Genomic DNA, 22,069 nt, shown 5'->3' with positions numbered 1-22,069 from the left:
GTGAGGCCACTCCCCCGGCCATAGAAAAAATATATTCATATTTTTATATTTTTTATATTTTTCAAATTTTGTTTTTTTTTTTTTGAATAAACGGCTTGTCGCAGCGCAACAAGCGAAAACATAAATAATAAAACTTGTCAATTAACTTTCCCTGCTACTTCCCTCGTCCGGACCCCGGTTAGAACCCTCAGATTCTAACAATATTCAAAAATCATTGAAATCGGAAGTACCGTCCGTAATCTAAATAATTACCAATTTAGGGGGTCGTTTCACCCCCTACATATGAAAACGGGCCGATATAAAAAAATACATATATCTTATTTTTTGCTCCTTTAAAACATATCCAAAATTCAGAACAATCGGAATCCGACACCTAAAAAACATTCCTTGTAAGTATCGCTTCCAGCAATCGTGTACAAGTAATTAATTACATGAAAAAATGTATAGAAAAATGGTTGAAGAACTTAATTAAATATTAATTAGATTCGAATAATATTTGGAACAGTTATATGGGATTATGAAACTTTGGAATCCTTAAAAATTAAGAAATTAATAGGAAAGACAAAGGAGAATGTGAATAAAACACATGGAAAATATGTACTATGATTTTGATTTTATATTGATATAAATATAAGGAATGTTTTACACATTCCTAATATTAAATAAAAAAAAACATGCCTTGAAATCTTCATACATAGCACGTTTTATAAATAAATTAAACTGATGAGTAATGTTTTTATAATAATAGTACTAATTGAAAATATTTTTTATAAAATATATTTATTTATTTACATTTTAAATATCATAGCTGACATATTAAAGCGTGTTAAAATATTTTATATAATTGAACTAATTTTTTCTCGTTTCTGTTTTATTTCTATACTAACGTTGTTCCATAATCCAAAATTAAAATTTGTAAGTTCTTCCAGCTGGTCTAAATATTTATGTGTTCTTTTTACTAGAGACCTGTAATATGAAAATATAGCTTTCATAAATTTAATTTAATTTCAACTTTAAGTATACTGTAATTAAAGAATAATAGATTTACTTATATGCATCTGTTGTAGTATCTAACTCTTTTTGTAAATATATAATATATAGGTCTGTTAGTTTATTTAATATGTTTAAAAGCTCTATACTGGATGAACCAAATCTTTCTGTAATTGTAGTAATTGTATTTTCTAAGCATGCTATACCATCCTTCCATTGTCCTAAAACATTACATTCGTTTAGTTACACAAAGTTATTTGAATATTATTATATGTAATTTGTTTTGTACAAACCCATTGTAGTATAGATTTTTTCCATTAGATTTAAAGTGATTGTAATATCTACATTATATTTATATAACACTGCTTTTCTAATATGTAAACATTTTTTTAATTCATTTAAGGCTTCATCAATTTTTCCTAAGTCCATAAAATCTTGAGCTGTATGAAACATTTTTGCAGCTTGTTGTATTTTACTTTCTTGACAAATTTTTGGTTTATTACCACAATCTAAACAATATAAAGAATTTTCAATGTTGCATAATGCACCATTACATATTAAACAATTCTTGGCGTTGAACCTTTCCTGAAATTATAATGTTTTTTATTATAATGTACTTCTCTATTATAAATATTTTAAAAATGTTTCAAATAATTAAAAATTTGTGTAAATTGTGCAATCTAAAAATTATTGCTTTAAATATATTGTTGGATTTTTGCAATTATATATATATAAACAATATACAGGGTATTTCATCTAACTTGAACACCTTAAACATATCGCTTATTTTGTATGATAGAAAAAATGTCAGGAGAAAATATTCTGTTCGAAGGCGCCAATACGGTGATGGGTCGAATTTTTTTTCTCGGGGTCATTTTTTTCGAGATTTCAAGGACATCGTAGTTTTTTTTAATGGGACTGCATATTTTCACTACACAGTCTCATAGCTTATAAAAAGACGAATCCAACGAAGTGCAATATGTTGACCTTCACTTGACCGTTAGTGAAGAGATTATGAACCTTCAGAAAAAAATTCGAACTACCATCGTATTGGCGCCTTCGAATAGAATATTTTCTCCCCCTGATATTTTTTCTATCATACAAAGTAAACGATATATTTAAGGTGGTCAAGTTAGGTGAAATGCCCTCTATACACAGGGTGTTGGGTTACTCCTGGAAACAATTTTAATGGGGGATTCTAGAGGCCAAAATAAGACGAAAATCAAGAATACCAATTTGTTGATGGAGGCTTCGTTACAAAGTTATTAACAATTAAATTCAAAAATTTCAAATCGTTCTGGGAAAATTATTTTCGGTTGCGGGGGTCAATTACAATCATTTTTGGTAAATCAATCAATTTTGGTACCCCCGAAATTTTACCCACTTTCTAGAAAAAAATTCGGGTATGTGCTGAAGTTTTTCGACGGAAAAAAAAATTTCAAATCGTTTTGGAAAAATTATTTTCGGTTGCGAGGGTCGATTACAATCATTTTTGGTGAATAGATATACCCCCGAAATCCTACCCATTTTCTAGAAAAAAATTCAAGAAGGTGTGGAATTTTTCGACGGAAAAAAAAAATTTGAAATCGTTCTGGAAAAATTATTTTCGGTTGCGGGGGTCGATTACAATCATTTTTGGTAAATCAATCAATTTTGGTACCCCCGAAATTTTACCCACTTTCTAGAACAAAATTCGGGTATGTGCTGAAGTTTTTCGACGGAAAAAAAAATTTCAAATCGTTTTGGAAAAATTACTTTCGGTTGCGGGGGTCAATTACAATCATTTTTGGTGAATAGACATACCCCCGAAATCTTGCGCATTTTCGAGAAAAAAATTCAGTACGAGCGGAACTTTAAACGTTAATAACTTTTTAACGAAGCCTCCATCAACAAATTGGTATTCTTGATTTTCGTTTTATTTTGGCCTCTAGAATCCCCCATTAAAATTTTTCCCAGGGGTGGCCGAACACCCTGTATATATCGGACATACCGCTCGCAAACACGCCGCGAACATTAATGATAAAAACGCTAATCGCTCCTTCGTTTTAAGACCCCGCAACTCATGTCTCGCTTGCAACCCCCCATTCTCACACGCGATTCAAATTGAATTGGACATCCTTCACTCCTACAATATGTAATAATAATAAATTAATTAATTTGATATTTACCACAAAATATTCCAAATGTGGCAAAATGCAAGGGTTACATTTGCAAGTAAAGCAATATTGAGCTTTTAAAATTTTCTGTCTCTCCTTTCTTGACATTTGTCTATAATGTGGACCTATGTATAATAATTTTTAATCAGTGGTAAGATGCTACTAATATGATTAAATAAAATTTCTTTGGACAAATTTTTAAAAAAATCTTATTTTACCATAACAATTGAAAATTTCTTCATTTATTGCAATGTGTTTTGATGCTCTCACAATTATATATTGATCCATAAAGCTAAAATACAATAAAAATAATATACAAGATATTATTAAAAGTACATTATGTAAATATATTATATATATTTAAAAATTACATGTTAATTATATTAGGATCACAAGAATGGTTCATCATACTTGCAGAAGGATAAATTCCTGCAGCCACAATATTTTGTTGTTCCATGGAAGATTCATTTTCATTCAATAATATGTTTGATTTTACAATTGCATGTCCATTACAAATAAGTTGTAGAATATGTCGCAAAAGTAAAGAACTTACATAAATTTGTTTGTCAATATTTGTTGAAATATTAAAATTAGAATTGAAAATACTATCAGAAAATTTGCTTACAAGACAATCATTAAGATTATTTATTTTAAAATAATCAGTATACTCTGATAAGTACATTGTAAGCATAATTGCAGTCTGCAAAAATGGTAACTGTATAAATTAGGTGAAAAGTTTTGGTTTTCCTTTAGTATATATACAATTTTGTTGTTTCATATTATACATACAATTCCATACACAATCAAATCTTCTATAGATAGTTTACTAAAATTAGTTACTAAGTTTTGCATTGCATTAAATTTAATTGTATCTGTTGTAGTCGTACACGTTAATAAAACTTTTAGTGCCAAATGTCCTATTCCAATTTCTTTCCATAGACCCATTTGATTTCCTGAACACTCCCAACAATGATATGAAAACCATGCTTCATTTAAACAATTTACATCGCAATAAAACGTATTTAAACATTTTGTGCATCTAAAATAATGTACAATTTGGAATATTTAAAGATTTAGAGAAAATATTTAGAAACTAAATATATATTACTTACGGAATAGGAATGTCTGTGTTTGAACAATTACAGTGTTGACAATGATGATTTACTATGGGTTCATGATTTGATAATACAAAACTTACGGGTTTCTCCAAAAAGAGAATTTCACCTTTTTCAATAAATCTATTTGCTATAACGTATCTCCCTAATTCTTTGTCATATTTTCTATCTACACTTGCAGATGCATTTGGAAAATCAGGATTTTCATCAAATACAATTTCAGACTTTAATTTCGATAAATTACTTATGCTTGGTAAGTCATTCTCTACACATGTTGTGCTGAAATTTATTTCAGAAATTCGCTTTTCAATATCGTCTGAAAATTTACAAAATATTTCTAAAGAACAATATTATAATTATAGTACTAAAATATTCTGATAATATATTTTATACCTTTCGTTGAAAGTGTAGTATAATCAGGATTATTTAGAATATCACGTAATGTTAAAAGTGTTTCTTTGGCTAGGTTCTGTTTGCCTAATTTCATATAACATTGTACTGCGCGGAAATATAATTTATAATGTAATTTTTTAGGATAATCAAACTTAATTGCTAATTCGATATCTTTTATGCAGTCCTTATCATTGTTGAACAATATTCATTGTATATATGAAATGCATATATAAATAAATTTTAGTATAACAAGAAAAATACTTAATAAAATAAATTTTGTTATATTTAAATGCTAAGTGTTATTCTTGAAATATAAATTTTATATATAGTCAAAGTATTATTAATTCTTATACTTACGTCATATCTATTTAAATAAAATAAGGAAGCTGACCTATTTGCAATTGCAACTGATAATTCATAACTATTTGTAGGCGCATATAAGGCACATTTTGTGTACGATTGTATACTTTGAATATAATTTTTTTCTTGAAATTCTCTATTTCCCATTATTTTAAAAATTTGTGCTTTCTCAATTGATTTAGATTCTTTTTTATTATATTGTTGCTCTAACCATAAGAGCACAAGTTTCCTAAATAAACAATAATATAAAATGTTTTGATTGCAATACAATAACAATAAATAAAAACAAATTGAATTTTTAAATTTTGAAAAGGAACCATTTAACCTGTTTGGAAGTTTCCATCAGTTTTTAATTTCAATATTGTAGAAGCTAAATTTATAATTAAAAATATCAATTACAGTCAGTCAAAAAAGTCTCCGTACACTATTCTAAAATTTATTGAATGTTGCATATTAGCCAAGGAGGTCAGAAATAAATAATTTTTAAGTTATTATATTCAAAAACATAACACTTATTATTAGTAAGAAAGGAAAGGGTATATATCCATTTATTAATGGAATATAATTGGTGAAAGCACAGACGTAACAGAAATGTGGTCAAAGAAGTCTCCGTACACGTAAATTTATTAACTATAGTTTTTCAGTTAGTGATCAGTGGGTCCTTCCTTTAATTTAATAATTTCTTGCCTGCTTTTTGCATGTTACATTTTTAGTTAAATCTGGTTAAATATTATTCCATTCTAGTAGTATTTTGGATTTCAAATCTTTCTTGTTTTTAATATTGTACCTTTTTAATTTTTTTTTCATTTCACCCCATAAATATTCGATGGGGTTCACATCAGGTGATTGGGGAGGCATATGAAGCTGCTTTGGGATATTATACAGTAACCATTCTTTTATTTTCTTTGCCATATGCTTAGGGTCGTTATCTTGTTGGATAACCCAGACCTAAATTTGATTTTAATACAGTATGGGCCAAATTTTCTTTCAAAACGTTCAAATAAACATTTTGATCCATAGTACCATCAATAAATGTCATGTATCCAACTCCCATAGCACTCATACACCCCTAAACCATCATGCAGCCATATCCATGTATAAATTTTGGATACAAATGTTTAGGTTCCATTTGCGTGTTTGGTTTTCTCCATACTTTATTCTTTCCATCTGAATTAGAAATAGTGAATTTTCTTTCATCACTGAGTATTACATTATTCCAAAAATTTTGGTCTTTGTTAATATGTAACTTTGCAAACTCTAAACGCTTCTGTTTATTAACTTGGCTTATAAAAGGTTTTTGTCTAGCTGTACAGCCATTGTACCCTGCTTTCCTTATTACAATTCGTATTGTCTCAAGTATTACTTGTATATATCAGTTTCTATCATTGATGCCAATTTTGGATCACTGTTTATCACATTAAAATGGCACGCTTATTGTGTGATTCTAATTTTTTAGGTCTCCTTGTTTGTCTTCAATTTTGATTTGATCCTGTTTCATTCTATCTCTAGCATATATATTGCACTGTAGAAGTTGACTTTTTTATAATTTGTGCAATTTTTTTTAACATTGCACCTTCTTTTCTTAAACAATTAACTTTCGAATCGCAACAGGGATTTCCATTTTGAAGAAAATACACACAATATGAACCTTTCTGTTTGCTAGTACTCAAGAAACTAACTTATTCTTAACTTTGGAATATTGTTCCAGTCTTGTTTGTAAACATTCTACAGAATTTTTAGAACTAGACTGTTGAATACTTCTTTGTATGGAGACTTTTTTGACCACATTTTTGTTACGTTTGTGCTTTTGTCCATTATATTCCATTGATAAATGGATTTATGCCCTTTCCTTCTTTGCCACTAATAATAAATGTTATATTTCTGAATAAAATAACGTAAAAATTATTTATTTTTGACCTCCTTCTTGGCTAATATACAACGTTCAATAAATCTTAGTGCAGTGTACGGAGACTTTTTTGACTGACTGTATGTTTTTGTTAAAATGTTTTCTATTTACCTTGTGGCTGCTTCAGCCCATAAATAAGACATTAATTCATGTTCATGTTTTAATTTTTTCTTTAAGTTATGTGTGGCATTAAATTTACGCCTAAGAAATTCTAATACGCTCTGCCATTCCATTTTATTGTCAATTATATGTAAGTTGAATTGAAAAGTAAAAATTTGAGGTTATGCATAGAAGCACAAATGCAAACGAAGCAAGTACGAATAGCGTGATTTGAATATTTCTAACAATTATCTTACTAATGTATTAAAAACTTAGTTTACAATTTATATTGTACTGATACAATATTTAACATGTACAATATTATATATTTTTCATTAATATTCTTAAAAACAGTATCATAACAACGAAGAACCGTTTTTCGAATACGAATTATACGAAACTATTTTAGCGAATCAATTTTATTAAATTTCAAATAACAATTTAATATAAATTAATTGTATTACACTGAAACCTTGATACGTACAAAGAGCAATTTACAATGTGTCACTTTGAATAAAATGTTATGGGTGCTTTTCGACGCAACAAAGTTTCATTTTTTTAGACACTAATTCACGCATATATGTAAATAATTGGTGAACATATAAATTAGAACAATATTTGTACATGAAGAAATGATATTTCTGATATTGATACTCATTGGTATTGAATCGCTATGAAGAGACAATTAACATGCACGTTTAACACTAGGTTTAAGGCCGGAGGCACACGGGTGTCGAAACACGTGTGTTTCTATGTTCTTCCTTGTCTTGCATTTGAAAACAACGAAAACAGAGAAGATCGGCGTTCCTATGTCTTTTCAATTGTAAGACAAGGAAGGGCATAAAAACGAACGTTGTTTCGACGCTCGGGTGCCCCCGGCCTAAGGAATGCGTCAATTTGAACGCATTCAGATTCTAAACTTAACGTTACAGAACTCATAAATATTATTTGTTAGTTAAAATTTATGTTGAGTTTAATTGATGTAATTATATAAATATAGACACTGATTAAAAAAAATAACTGCATTTTAATGTATTTGTCAACACAGCGAATTACAATAAAAATATACGCAACGAGTGTCCGTAAACCTAGTGTTAAACACATAAATGTAAACAACACGAAAATTAATGTTTCGTTTACAATCACTTCATTAATTCATACTAAAATATTACAATCGAAAGATTCCATGAAAAGATCGATTTCGTATAAATTATTTGTTTTGCAATATTACATATTAACATTTTTATTGCGAACAGTTTCGTACAATCTAAGAAATTTTTTTTTTATTTAATTTAAAGAAATTTTAATAATTGATGGTTGTAACTTATGACACTGTGTGTCTCCGTGATTATAAATAATTACTGTGTAACGCACAAAAGCTTTAAAACAAGTCCGGTACATAATCGTCATCACCATAATCACCGTAATCATCCGCTCCGGGTGGCACGAAAATTCCTCCAAGCAGACTCGAAAGATTTTCACCAAGACCCATGGCCGACGCAACTCCAAAAACCAGCCTCAACATGAGTAATCTCATGAAGTTTACTACGTTTGTTTCTTTACTTTGAAGAGATAATTGCGTAGTTTTTTTTGCTTTGCCATCGACGCAGTGAATCTGTTGATAATTACAAACATTTATTATGATATACCTTTTACAGATGTTAAATATGTGGCAGAAAATTAAAGAAAATATATTTATTCATTTCATTTATCATATAGTATTGCTCATAATACTTTGGTATTACGAATCGTAATATACTGTTCTGTCCGCTGACTTGAAATCTCGCGGGACGGCATAAGGGCAAGGGAAGTCGGACCGCCCATTTATCTATCTTGTTCCCTTGCTCTCAGGCAGTCCACATGTGTGTGTAAATACCGCGACGAATAGCGAGCTAGAAATCAATGTGTACGTGGGAATACGTCTATCCCTTCTACTTCTCTCGCATTCCTTCCGGGAGACTTCAAGTCAGCGGAAGACTGTACCGTGCTTCCACGAGAAGAAAGCACAGCGTGTTTACATCCCCACTCCTATTCCAGTCCGCTGACTCACAGGTATTGGTCGAAAACGGTGGCGAAGATCGGTGACAGCCAATCAGCGGACTGCAGCAAGAGTGGGGATGTAAACACGCTGTGCCTTCTTCAGGTGGAAGGACGATACCATTATTGTCCTTATTTTGTATTACACGAAAATTGTATGCGCGTTAGGTATACTCGACCTATAGTGATAATAATTTTAAGGAAAATTTACGATATATTTAATTACCCCATAAGTTCGTACCATTCGATATTTTCAGATCGATGAGGATGAAATTCATAACGTAGTAGGAAAACAAAAGAAATTTGTTGGTTCAAGAGATTTTAAAAATTTTTAACATGCCAAATGGGAGTTGTGTTGAAGCACAAAGTATGAGTTTCACACTGGGTAACGGAACGAAACTTTTTTGATTGTGTGACTGCGTGTATATCTTTGTTCGCATATTCTAAAATCGAATTTTTCCTAAAGCATTTAATAAGTGGAGATGAGAAATGAATTTTACACAACATGCTAGGATTACATCCTCATAAAGTTCTTCTGTACGCTTCCTGGGATCATGAATGTATTTTTTTTGTTTGTGTTTTTATTTCAAATTATGACTATAAAATGGAATTATCGTGTCTGATGTACATTATGAAGCAAAACTGAACACATACTTGGAATTTTAATATAAACAATATTTTATTCAATAAAATATTGAAGGTATAATATAAAATGCGTATTATTATTTACAATAATTTAGTTTTCTATGAAAAATATTAAATTCGTATTATTGTCATTATTTCACTTAATACGAATTTTTTGTGTGGAATCAGTTTTATACTGCAACTGATTTTCAGTAAATTGTTGAGTTTTGTAATGTGGTACTTTATAAAAATGCAAACACATAAATGACAAGGAATTGAAGCAACGGCTTTCTTTAACGGAACAACATAATGCGGTACGGCTGATGTGTGGTCATGGGCAAATTTATTACACGAAGAAATAGGAAAAGTCATTTTTAGCAATGAAAAAAATATCGATTTGCGTGGCTCTGAATGGAACTTTTATTTTCGTGAATTTATTAAGGAAAGACGAATGGTGTTTAAGTCGCTATCAAATGAGTGATGATAGTACCATGTTATGTACCAATATTGGCTATCGCGAAAAAATAGAAACAAGTTTTATGTCAAAGTACAATATATTTCTTTTATACAGGGTGTCCCGCAATATGTGCACATGAAAACAATAAAAAAAGTTCATATAAACATATGCCCTATTCGTCTTTGTTTCGAGTTATGGCGAGTTTCTTCTTTAACACATCGTATTTGCTCACCTTCACAACAAATGTTTGAATACAGGCCTGGAGACGTTTTATCATTGACTGTCTTACCCTTTTCATTTGTCCAGGAATTGTTCAAATTTCATGGAAGCCTTGCACAATTCTTTCGCGTAGCATTCCAGCGTTATTAATAGGTACTTTGTATACAATGGATTTCAAATAGCCCCAAAGATAATAATCCGTTGGATTTAACTCGTCGTAGCTCGAAAACAAGATCGAATAGGACGTATGTTTATATGAACTTTTTTTATTGTTTTCATGTGTAGAATCTAGTCACATGCTATGGGACACTCTATATACGTATAAAAAATATATGTATAAGTATTCAAAGTGTCTTATATTTTTGTCCAGTGCCCTATTAAAATTATATAAATCCTTCTTAATGATGATCAATCTTTCGATCTGTTAGTAATTTGAAAACGTACACCGTTATAATTCTTATTTACGATTAATTGTCCTTCTTAATGCATTAATTAATTCTTTACATTTGAATCGTACTTTCGCTTAATTTGAACTTACGTTGACGCAAGCAAGAATAATTGCTACTAAAGCAAGCGTGATTTTCATCTTGTGTTTCCGCTGCGTTAATCACTTCCGGTGAATACCAGCGAATCCTTTTGAGACTGTTGATCGCACTTTTCGTTGCGTTTACGTTTGTTTCCTGCGACAAGTAAATACGTTTAGCATCGATAGAACTGTTTCGACCGCGCACGCAGAGCGAGCAACGAGAACTGAACGAACCACGTTTACGCGACAGAAACTCACCCAGTTCTTCTTCTCGTTATATTTCGCGGCTAATAGAGGACATGAACGATCGAACAGATTAACGACAATGACATAGTGAAATAAGTGGCAGTGTCATGATCATAGTATCTAAGTTATTCTATAGTAACGGTACACGACGAAAAAAGGCATCCAGGCCACCTCTCCAGGTTACGCGTTACGTGCTCAGGCGTTGTACAGTCACGGATGGCGGAGGATCCCTTTTGGAATCGAGCGCGTGAAAAGAGGCTCTTGAAAGTGTCAACACATTGTCGATCGAAGTTCACGATACTTTCGTCGACGCCCGATAGACAACTAAAGCGCCTATGATTTTTTTTCTAAATTTTATTAGAGAACTTAATGGTCATTATTCTGTATTGAATCTTTAATGAATCACCGGACCAGGAAAAAGAAAGTAGCGTAAAAGGTCAAACTTTAAATTCTCAAGTTTACACGTTTCGAACAAAGTAAACGCGGGCGCACGGACTGCCGATAAGCGACACTGAATCAACATAAATGATTTTGAACGTTTTAAATAACTATAATTTTCTAAGAACGTCACATTGAAATGTTGAATCGGTATAATAAAATATCGAATTAAGATAAACGCATTATAATATCATTGTTCGGTGTTATGGGGTTTTTCTTTCAGTACCAACAGTTTGTAATCGACGAAAGTTATTTCATTATCGTAGCAAATGAGCGTTATTAGATCTAATTATGTACTTCTAGATTTAAATATTGAAAAAAAAGAAAAAATAAATCATGATGCGTAAAGGAGACGGATTTTAAGGGAACTAGCACGCGTGTATCGTCTATACAGGGTGATCGGCCACTCCTGGGAAAAATTTTAATGGGGGATTCTAGAGGCCAAAATAAGACGAAAATTAAGAATACCAATTTGTTGATGGAGGCTTCGTTAAAAAGTTATTAACAATTAAATTCAAAAATTTCAAATCATTCTGGAAAAATTATTTTCGGTTGCGGAGGTCAATTACAAGTATTTTTAGTGAATAGACATATATACGAAATCCTACTCAGTTTCGAGAAAAAAATTCGAGTAGGTGATGAAATTTTTCGGTGAAGTTAAAAAATTTCAAATCGTTCTGGAAAAAATATTTTCAGTGCGGAGGTCAATTACAATTATTTTTGGTGAATAGACATACCCCTGAAATCCTACCCACTTTCTAGAAAGAAATTCGAGAAGGTGTGAAATTTTTCGATGGAAAAAAAAATTTCAAATCGTTTTGGAAAAATTATTTTCAGTTGCGAGGGTCAGTTACAATTATTTTTTATGAATAGACATACCCCCGAAATCCTACGCACTTTCAAGAAAAAAATTCTTAACCGAAAATCTAATGTGAGGCCAGAAATGCTTCCCTGAAATTTCATGCATATCTTTAAAACGTCGTAACTTCTGAACAGATTGAAGGATTTTAATGTTTAAAAAAGCAATCAACGCGTATTTTAGTAGAGAATATGTAGAAATTCTAAAAATATTGGAAAAGTTGCTCCTTGATCCCGTAAAATGTGAAAAATCCCATAAAAGTGGTCCAATTTATAAACGGCCATAACTCCTACAATAGTAAAGGTATCTCATTGAAATTTTTTTCTGAAGCAGAGCTCATGAACGCCTACAAAAAAGTATTAGGCAATTTTTCTGTAGGGTGTCAAACAAAATTATTAAAAACAAAATACGAATATTTAAGAAAAATCGACGAGGGGAAGGTGCCTAAATTTTTCAGCGAAAAAAAAGATTTCAAAACGTTCTGGAAAAATTATTTTCGATTGCGAGGGTTAATTATAATCATTTTTGGTGAATAGACATACCTTCGAAATCCTATCCACTTTCTAGAAAAAAATTCGAGAAGGTGTGAAATTTTTCGACGGGAAAAAAAATTTCAAATCGTTTTGGAAAAATTATTTTCAGTTGCGAGGGTCAGTTACAATTATTTTTTATGAATAGACATACCCCCGAAATCTTGCGCATTTTCGAGAAAAAAATTCAGTACTAGCGGAACTTTAAACGATAATAACTTTTTAACAGAGCCTCCATCAACAAATTGGTATTCTTGATTTTCGTCTTATTTTGGCCTCTAGAATCCCCCATTAAAATTTTTCCCAGGGGTGGCCGAACACCCTGTACGTACATCGTAAACCATTATGCTGGCTTATCCAATTATGTTGACCCTAATCGATACCTAAATTTAATCGATGCGAAGAATATCATCGAAAACGCAAACATGCGACCGGTTGGCGTTGACGTTTGAATATGGCCTTTGAAGGTAGTCGAGTTGGTTGTCTAGATACTGGAACGTTTAAAAAAAGAAACGGACGAAAAAGAAAAAAGAAAAATAAAAAGGATTTCCGGACGGAAAGGACGTGCGTTAAAAAAAGTTAAAAGAATTTCTTGTAAAAGACCCACCCGTTTTCATTGAATATTCTTTCTTGTTAATAAAGTGTGTATAAATTGGTTAGAAGTTTTAATCAACATGAAAAAAGTAACGAGACAAAGGCTTGGTCGTCCGAGAGAACCTGGTAGAAGTAGTCCAAGAGCAATGGCTGATAAATTTGTTTCTCTGACATGTATATTATTCTAACGACATGCAACCTCAATGATCAAGTTTTTGACGTTCAACAGAAAGATTTAATGCTTCGTGGTAAACGTTAAGACATTGTATGTTGTTAACAGCGAGCAAGGCATTAACCTGAATACATGTATGTAATGCAAGTAACAATGCTGACATGGATGGTTGCTTTACAGCTACTTTACAGCTACCGGTATGAACTTCATACTATGAAGAGGGTAATCTACTGTAAACATTTAAACGAATCGATTGTTTTTTTTTCACATTTTTTTGAAGAATAGTTACATACGCAATATCCTTTATCCAAATTTCTTGTTTCTTTCATATTTGTTTAATTCACGAAAATGATAAGAAAAACTTTAAACGCGTTTATCTCAAATCTATACATTATTAACTGGTTTCCATGATGTCTGAAAATCTATTTGTCCGATTGATTCAGTACATTCGTCATTATAGCCCGTACCAGAATCAATTTAATGTTTTGTTTTCTTCATATTCTTTTGGTCCGCAAAAATAATAAAAGACATTATAAAATCGATAATTAAACTTTAAAGTGTTGCCATTTTTTAAATTATCGACCTTTTCCTTTCAGTTTAGTGCCAGTCAGTTATGACCAAACTTGAGAATTTTTTATTTAATTTTCATTTCAAACATGTAGAATTACTGAAATCATAGGAACCATAAAATTACGTTTTCCTTTTTTTTTTACTATATTTCGAAACATGCAAAATGACTAACCATTCACACTGAACGGAAATACATGTCGAAAGAACGGATCACTGACACCAGTCACCAGCAACTGATTATGAGTGTGTTGTTCGAAAGGAACCTAATCGAGTAAAACATTTAAATTGACAGAAAAAGGACGATCGTTAAACAATGGTTGACGGTCTAAACGATTGAATGGAAATGAAAGTCGTTCAGAAGCATTCCGACAATGACCACTGATCGCTGACCGGGAATGACGCTGCCAACGGCCGACGTTCGATTTGTGGTGTATTCGAAGGACAGTCGAGGATTCACCTGCGACGAGGGTTTCCTATGGAATCGGCGATCGAGCGAACACGAGGTGTCTCTAATGAAAGGCAGGATGCGCCCGGGACCGGACGTGATGTTCTTCGCATACAGAAACAGTTCCAGAAACGAAGGAAACACCGTCGCTAGGCTATGATGATCCTACACCTCCATCAAGATAACCGTGCCCTAAGTATGGCATAGCGAGAAGACGTCACTGGATAAATTTTTACGCCTTGACAACAATTTCCGTATAATATTTGAGCCGGTTATTATGAAAGTGGTTTAAATCACGAAACCAAACAAGTTAAGATTTTCATTTAGTATTATGTCGTACCAACTACATTTCATTATTATAACAGAATTTTTATCAAGTTGCCACGAAATAAACAATAAAATGAAGTTGCCATTTTCATTACTATCTGCTGCATATTTATATTTACTTTAATAGCGACGTGAGTCACTTTTTCTTCTATGCGCAGCGGTATGACACTATAAATGATTTTTTCGACCGAGGAACTAGAAAAAGCAACGGCACAAAGAGTCAAAAATACTGATGAAAGACCAATTAACTGATTAAAAATACAGTGAATACGATACATAAAGCTCTATATAAAATGTTTTATAAAACTTCAATTGATTGTGCGGCGAAACTTTGTCCCTTAGATCTTTCGCTAAGAAGGGGTAGACCAAAATTATTTTGTAACCTACAGTTGTCTTTAATATTCACTGTCACAGAAAATACTTTAATGGATTTATTATCTTACAATCTATCAATTCATCACGAATATTTCAAGTTATTCAAGCGTGCTATACAGGCTTCGTTAAAAAGTTATTACAAAATTAAATTAAAAAATATCAAATCATTCTGAAAAAATTATTTTTGGTTGCGGGGGTCAATTATAAGCATTTTTGGTGAATAGACATACCCTCGAAATCCTACGCACTTTCGAGAAAAAAAATTCGAATAGGTAGATAAAATTTTCGGCAAAATTAAAATATTACAAATCGTTCTGGAAAAATTATTTTCGGTTGCGGGGGGCAATTATAATCATTTTTGGTCAATAGTCATACCCCGGAAATGTTATGCACTTTCGAGAAAAAAATCAAATAGGAAGACAAATTTTTCGGCGAAATTGAAATATTTCAAATTATTCTGAAAAAATTATTTTTAGTTGCAGGAGACAATTACAATCATTTTTGGTTATTACACATACCCCAGAAATTCTACGCATTTTCGAGAAAAAAATTCCTTATCGAAAATATAATTTCAGACCAGAAATGTCTCTTCGCGTTTATCTTTAAAACGTTATAACTTCTAAACAGATTAGAGGATTTTAATTTTTCAAAATGCAATCAACGCGTACTTTTGCGAAGAATATGTAGAAATTCTAACAATATTGAAGAAGTTGTTCTTTGACTCCGTAAAGTAAGGAAGATAACATAAAAATGGTCTAATTTTCAAATAGCCATAACTCCTAGAATAATGAATATATTTGAATGAAACTTTTTTCTGAAGTAGAGCTCATAGGCTCCTACTAAAGAGTATTAGACAATTTTTCTATAGGGCGTCAAACAAAATTATTAAAAATGGAAATCGAATTTTTAAGAAAAATCGATAAGGAGGTATAGGTAAGTGCTTAAATTTTTCAGCGCAAAAGAAAATTTCGAATCGTTCTCGAAAAATTATTTTCGGTTGCGGGGGCCAATTACTATTATTTTTGGTCAATAGACATACCTCCGAAATTCTGCACATTTTCGAGAAAAAAATTCAGTACGGGCGGATCTTTAAACCTTAATAACTTTTTAACGAAGCCTCCATTAACAAATTGTTATTCTTGATTTTCGTCCTATTTTGGTCTTTAGAATCTCCTATTATAATTTTTCCCAGGAATGGCTGAACACCCGCTTTTATGATTTACCACTCAAGTCGAGACGTCTCCGCCGAAAATCAGTAAACTTCCAAGCGTTATATCTTGAAAACTAATAAAAATCAGGTAAATAAATTGCAGGTTAATAAATTCGTCTTGGAAAACACTATCGCATGATCTAAAAAAAAATATATAGTTCCATTTAAAAAACGAAACTTCATCATCGTATCTTTTAAATTAATAACATAAACAAAATTTTCATTACGCCAAAATAAAGATCCTATTTTATCCTGCAATTTTTATATAAAGAATTTTTCCGTATCATCAATAGTTATTGAAATATCGCGACTGTCACACTTTAGCTGGGACACCCTGTAGAAAATCCTGTAGTTGAAGTAAACAACGCATAAATAATGAAATGTTAATTATAAAGTTGCAATCATGACATAAATAATACAATTCTAAAACTAAATTAATTTTTGTTAAAGTTATTTTCCTAATGAAATTTGTAATTTTTCTGTTAGCGTAGGTAACATTTAATTTTTGATACAATTTGCATTACGATGAAAAAATATTTTTTAATATGGTCATTTGCAAACGTTTAAATATCTCAAAACGGGAAATACATGACTTAAACCACTTTCATAATAACCAGCACATTTATAACGTGACACTAATTTTGTGCCCGTTCAGTTGGAAATTGCATAGATACAGTCAGTTTCCTAAATATTGGTGCCCTTATATATAATTTATAAAAAATAGTTTTGAAATTCAAGCGATACGTGTAAGATTTTGTAATAAATTTATTATAAATGAATACGCGTATAAAGTTTATTTCTACCAAATTTTAACAAAACTTCGTAATTAATAACAAAAATTATATTAATTTTAATCTACATAGCACATAATAACAAAATTTCACAAAAATATTCGTACGTACATATTCGTGCGTGCGAAAGATAAAAACTATTATTCATTTGTATTATTTAGTCAGTTGAAAGTGGAAAGCATATGTTGTGATAGAAAAAGTATTAAAAGTACTTTTGCAAATTGTTTAATTGACGCTTTCTTTCTTAAATACATACCTATGTCAATAAACACAGCAAATTATCAATCGAAACATTGTGTCTAGTTGGTAACAACAGAGATTTTCGTTGAGAAAAGCGATTCAGTAAAACGAAACGATCAATACCTATCAATGGGTCTTTCTGTTGCAAACGAAGGTAGGCATAGAACGAAGTAAACGTTTGTTGAGAGTTCATAGACCCAGTCAGGCCATTATTTAAGTTGCTCCATTCAAACGTACATATCACCTAATGTAGTTATGCAACCTACAGGATAAACATAAATTTCTCAATATTCCTTCCAAAATTTTGCGATATTCTTACATTCTTTCAGACAGAGTCATTGAGTAATTGATTATTTTTTTCATTACAGTTTTAAGGAGTTACACCACATTGACGAGCTCAAAACAAGCGATATTTTCATGAATTTTTTACAAGAAGTGTGTGCATTCAGTCGAAATGATCTACTTACCATATATGAAGCATTTCTTCAACTTTTTAGAACAATTTTTTTTTGAATGTTTATATTTATTTATAACGGAGAAAATGGTGTTATCCCGAACCATGTACGATACGCTGGTTTACGTAATAAATCAAAAACCATTCAACCGAATTTAATGAGATTTGATACAGATATTATCAATAACATTCTCTATCCTTAAATGTTCAATGAGTCCATTGTAATAAAAAGAATCATTGTTATATTAATCATCGTTGAGATTAATCAATCACAATCTATACAGGGTGTCCCGTAAATAGTGTAGGAGCCGGAAATGTGGGGTAGCTGAGACGATTCTGAACAACAATTTCCTTTGCAAAAATGTCGGATGGAGCTTCGTTTTTGAATTATTAACGAAAAACACTGACGAATCACGGCGCGTGCCTGCCGCGCGCTCAGGGCCGTCCGAACTAAGAGAGCCACCGTGTCGGGTAGGTAGCAAGATGTGCATCGGAGATACGTCGAGGAATGAATACAAATAATTAAAAATACTACCACTGCAACTGTTACCTCTGCGGATTGGATAAATCAGTCAGATAAATCGAATTTATTAATTATTTGTATTCGCTGTTTCCAAGAAAGAAGAAATAAAATGTAGGAAGATGCTCTCGGAATTTTTAGGAAATTAATTCTTCGCACCTGAGTGACGCTTCTCGCCAGAGTGTGTTAAAATTAAAATAAGAATTATTTTCAGAAAATTAAAATAAATACGGTAAGAACCATTTGTAATCGTTTGTTATTAAAAACTGTACTGGAAAAGCAGACTGGATTTGTGCGTACCGAAACATTTTTCGCATGCAAGGGGTTAATAGAGAATTAATTGAAATTCGCCTTACCCATTTACTTGCAAGTTGCAATAGGGCCAGTTAGTGCACCCCTGTCGATCATGGAAAGGTCGAAGACCCCAATAAAAATCAGCTGATGGGACGACCCGGTCACTGCACTCGCTTCTTACCCCGAAAACACTTTACAGTACGGTCACTAGCACTTTTCACTTTTACATTTTCGGGGTAAGAAGCGGGTGCAGTGACCGGGCCGTCCCATCAGCTGATTTTTATTGGGGTCTTCGACCTTTCCATGATCGACAGGGGTGCACTAACTGGCCCTATTGCAACTTGCAAGTAAATGGGTAAGGCGAATTTCAATTAATTCTCTATTAACCCCTTGCATGCGAAAAATGTTTCGGTTCGCACAAATCCAGTCTGCTTTTCCAGTACAGTTTTTAATAACAAACGATTACAAATGGTTCTTACCGTATTTATTTTAATTTTCTGAAAATAATTCTTATTTTAATTTTAACACACTCTGGCGAGAAGCGTCACTCAGGTGCGAAGAATTAATTTCCTAAAAATTCCGAGAGCATCTTCCCACATTTTATTTCTTCTTTCTTGGAAACAGCGAATACAAATAATTAATAAATTCGATTTATCTGACTGATTTATCCAATCTGCAGAGCTAACAGTTGCAGTGGTAGTATTTTTAATTATTTGTATTCGTTCCTCGACGTATCTCCGATGCACATCTTGCTACCTACCCGACACGGTGGCTCTCTTAGTTCGGACGGCCCTGAGCGCGCGGCAGGCACGCGCCGTGATTCGTCAGTGTTTTTCGTTAATAATTCAAAAACGAAGCTCCATCCGACATTTTTGCAAAGGAAATTGTTGTTCAGAATCGTCTCAGCTACCCCACATTTCCGGCTCCTACACTATTTACGGGACACCCTGTATTTACAGTTAACGATTACAAAGTGCATTTTATGCATATACCGGGTGTTCGACCACTCCTGGAAAAAATTTTAATGGGGGACTCTAGAGGCCTAAATAAGTCGAATATCAAGAATATCAATATTTTGACTGAGGCTTCATTAAAGTTATTAAAAAATTAAATTAATTTTTTTAGTAAAATTGTATTGTTTGTTTTTTTTTCATAAATCGATGCATCTTTGTATCCTTTTGAAAAAAGTATTAGAGGCTTTAGGTTGAAAATTGAATAGTTTAGGAGTTATTAGTTTAATCTCGAACTCTCATATACAGGGTGTTCGGCCACCCCTGGATGAAATTTTAATGGGAAATTTTAGAGTCCGAAATAAGACGAAAGTCAAGAATGCCAACTTCTTGATGTCGGCTTCGTTAAAAAGTTATTATCGTTTAAAGTTCCGCTCGTACTGAATTTTTTTCTAGAAAGTGGGTAGGATTTCGGGGCTAGGTCTATTCACCAAAAATTATTGCAATTGACCCTCGCAACCGAAAATAATTTTTCCAGAACGATTTGGAATTTTTTAATTTTGTCGAAAAATTTCACACCATCTCGAATTTTTTTCTTGAAAGTGGATAGGATTTCGAGGTTATGTACAATGACCAAAAATGATTGTAAATAACCTCTGTAACTGAATGTAATTCTTTAAGTATGATTTGAAATTTTTTAATTTTGTCTAAAAATTTCAGTATCTACTCGAATTTTTTTATCGAAAATGGGTAGGATTTCAGGGATATGTGTATTCACCAAAAATGATTGTAATTGACCCCCGCACTCGAAAATAATTTTTTCAGAACGATTTGAAATTTTCGAATTTAATTGTTAATAACTTTTTAACGAAGCCTCCATCAACAAATTGGTATTCTTGATTTTCGTCTTATTTTGGCTTCTAGAATCTCCCATTAAATTTGTTCCCAGGGGTGGTCGAACGCCCTGTATGACAGTCTTACAAACCAAAAAATAACAAGCCTCGAATTTTGAAAAAATTAACCATGAATCTGATGTCTTGTAATAATAATAATAATTCTCTACCTACTGGACCATGAAGAATTGTCACGAAATTATAAAAAAGGAGGGCAACTTTAATTCGATAAAAAGGCACTGCAAAATTTGTTACGAAAAAAACGTTAAAAATTTAGGTTCTCAATCGGCAAGAAACTGTACTGTAAAAATTGCAATATTCAGTGATAGTTGTGTGGATAAATCATATTTATATTTGCCATGTTTTAACAAAGTTCACCGTAACATCCCTTTGTGATTGTATACAAATTTGTTACATAAATATAGTATTAAACATATTTCAATTAAAATGTTTTATTTTAAACTAATATAGACATAATAAAAAAATATTATGTGCGAGGATGCGACTCGCTTGGTAGAGTAATGTTCAGCCAGGTATTTGTTAAATCAATTCCTAGAAAATGCGTTATGCATCTTGAACTATACACCCTTTCCTTGATAATTATGATTTGTGCACTATTTTAATCATTTGTAAGACATACGCCAGAAACAAAACAATACAATTGTAAAGCGTTTACAATTGTTCAGCGGCCTGAACGGAAAGTCCTCAAAAAACGAAAAATTTCTTTGAAAAATTAATTTTTCATTCGTCTTAAAGAAACTGATATCCTAAATATGCCGTACTTCCCCTATAACTGTACATGACTACTTCGATCGAGCGTCGCCGTTCTTTCAACTTCATTCAGATTCATCCGGAAGCACGGACGTTGAGTGGGTTTCGTGGAAATAAAAAATTCATGTTACGTCAATTTAAAAATCGATTATCATTGAGAGAAGATCGTTTTCTCGTGACGTGCGTGCGTTAATGGAATACGTGTCGCGAAGCGTGAAACAATAGCGCGTGTTTCTGTCCTTGTTCAATCGAACGCCGCTAGGAATCGGTTCCTCTTGTCGAGGTATCCTTCGCGAGAAAGAGAGGACTCTCCTCTCTGTTAGTGCGTGCTTCACCCTCACGGATGACACTTTGTTCGGACTCCGCGACAACTTTTACCCGCAGCCACGGATTTCCATTCGTTCCTGGCGTTTCGAAGCGGGATGCTACAAACGTACTTTCTTTAACTCTCAGAAAATCTTTCGATTCGACGATAATAACAACCATGTTCTCTTAACGCGCGTTCTTA

The 22,069-nt window shown here is 32.1% G+C and overlaps 2 protein-coding genes across 8 annotated transcripts; both read right to left on the bottom strand.

Moving 5' to 3' along the window:
- Positions 1-816: 816 nt before the first annotated feature.
- On the bottom strand, positions 817-7,575 carry LOC143343578 (protein-lysine N-methyltransferase SMYD4). Of its 6 annotated transcripts, none has more exons than XM_076768599.1 (11): positions 7,032-7,575; positions 5,012-5,243; positions 4,655-4,838; positions 4,259-4,598; positions 3,936-4,185; positions 3,518-3,861; positions 3,365-3,438; positions 3,159-3,271; positions 1,284-1,575; positions 1,049-1,211; positions 817-966 (listed from the first exon to the last, which is right to left on the bottom strand). In XM_076768599.1, the coding sequence occupies exons 1-11, from the start codon at positions 7,151-7,153 to the stop codon at positions 837-839; spliced, it is 2,244 nt and encodes a 747-aa protein (XP_076624714.1). In that variant the 5' UTR covers positions 7,154-7,575; the 3' UTR covers positions 817-836. The 6 variants fall into 6 exon arrangements, with proteins under 6 accessions (XP_076624714.1, XP_076624715.1, XP_076624716.1 ...); XM_076768600.1 differs by having other exon boundaries at positions 3,518-3,846; positions 7,032-7,573; XM_076768601.1 differs by having other exon boundaries at positions 4,259-4,577; positions 7,032-7,570.
- A 181-nt stretch (positions 7,576-7,756) lies between these two features.
- LOC143343582 (uncharacterized) lies at positions 7,757-11,102 on the bottom strand. 2 transcript variants are annotated; one of them, XM_076768611.1, is made up of 2 exons: positions 8,754-8,903; positions 7,757-8,634 (listed from the first exon to the last, which is right to left on the bottom strand). In XM_076768611.1, exons 1-2 carry the CDS (start codon positions 8,841-8,843, stop codon positions 8,401-8,403), a joined length of 324 nt encoding a protein of 107 aa, XP_076624726.1. In that variant the 5' UTR covers positions 8,844-8,903; the 3' UTR covers positions 7,757-8,400. The 2 variants fall into 2 exon arrangements, with proteins under 2 accessions (XP_076624726.1, XP_076624727.1); XM_076768612.1 differs by lacking the exon at positions 8,754-8,903 and adding an exon at positions 10,895-11,102 and having other exon boundaries at positions 7,905-8,634.
- Between the last annotated feature and the right edge of the window lie 10,967 nt (positions 11,103-22,069).

The sequence above is a fragment of the Colletes latitarsis genome, chromosome 7, assembly GCF_051014445.1.
Source record: "Colletes latitarsis isolate SP2378_abdomen chromosome 7, iyColLati1, whole genome shotgun sequence".
NCBI classification, from domain to species: Eukaryota; Metazoa; Arthropoda; class Insecta; order Hymenoptera; family Colletidae; genus Colletes; species Colletes latitarsis.
The sequence above is the reverse complement of the archived record's forward strand: the minus strand, read 5'-3'. Positions and strand labels throughout refer to the sequence as shown.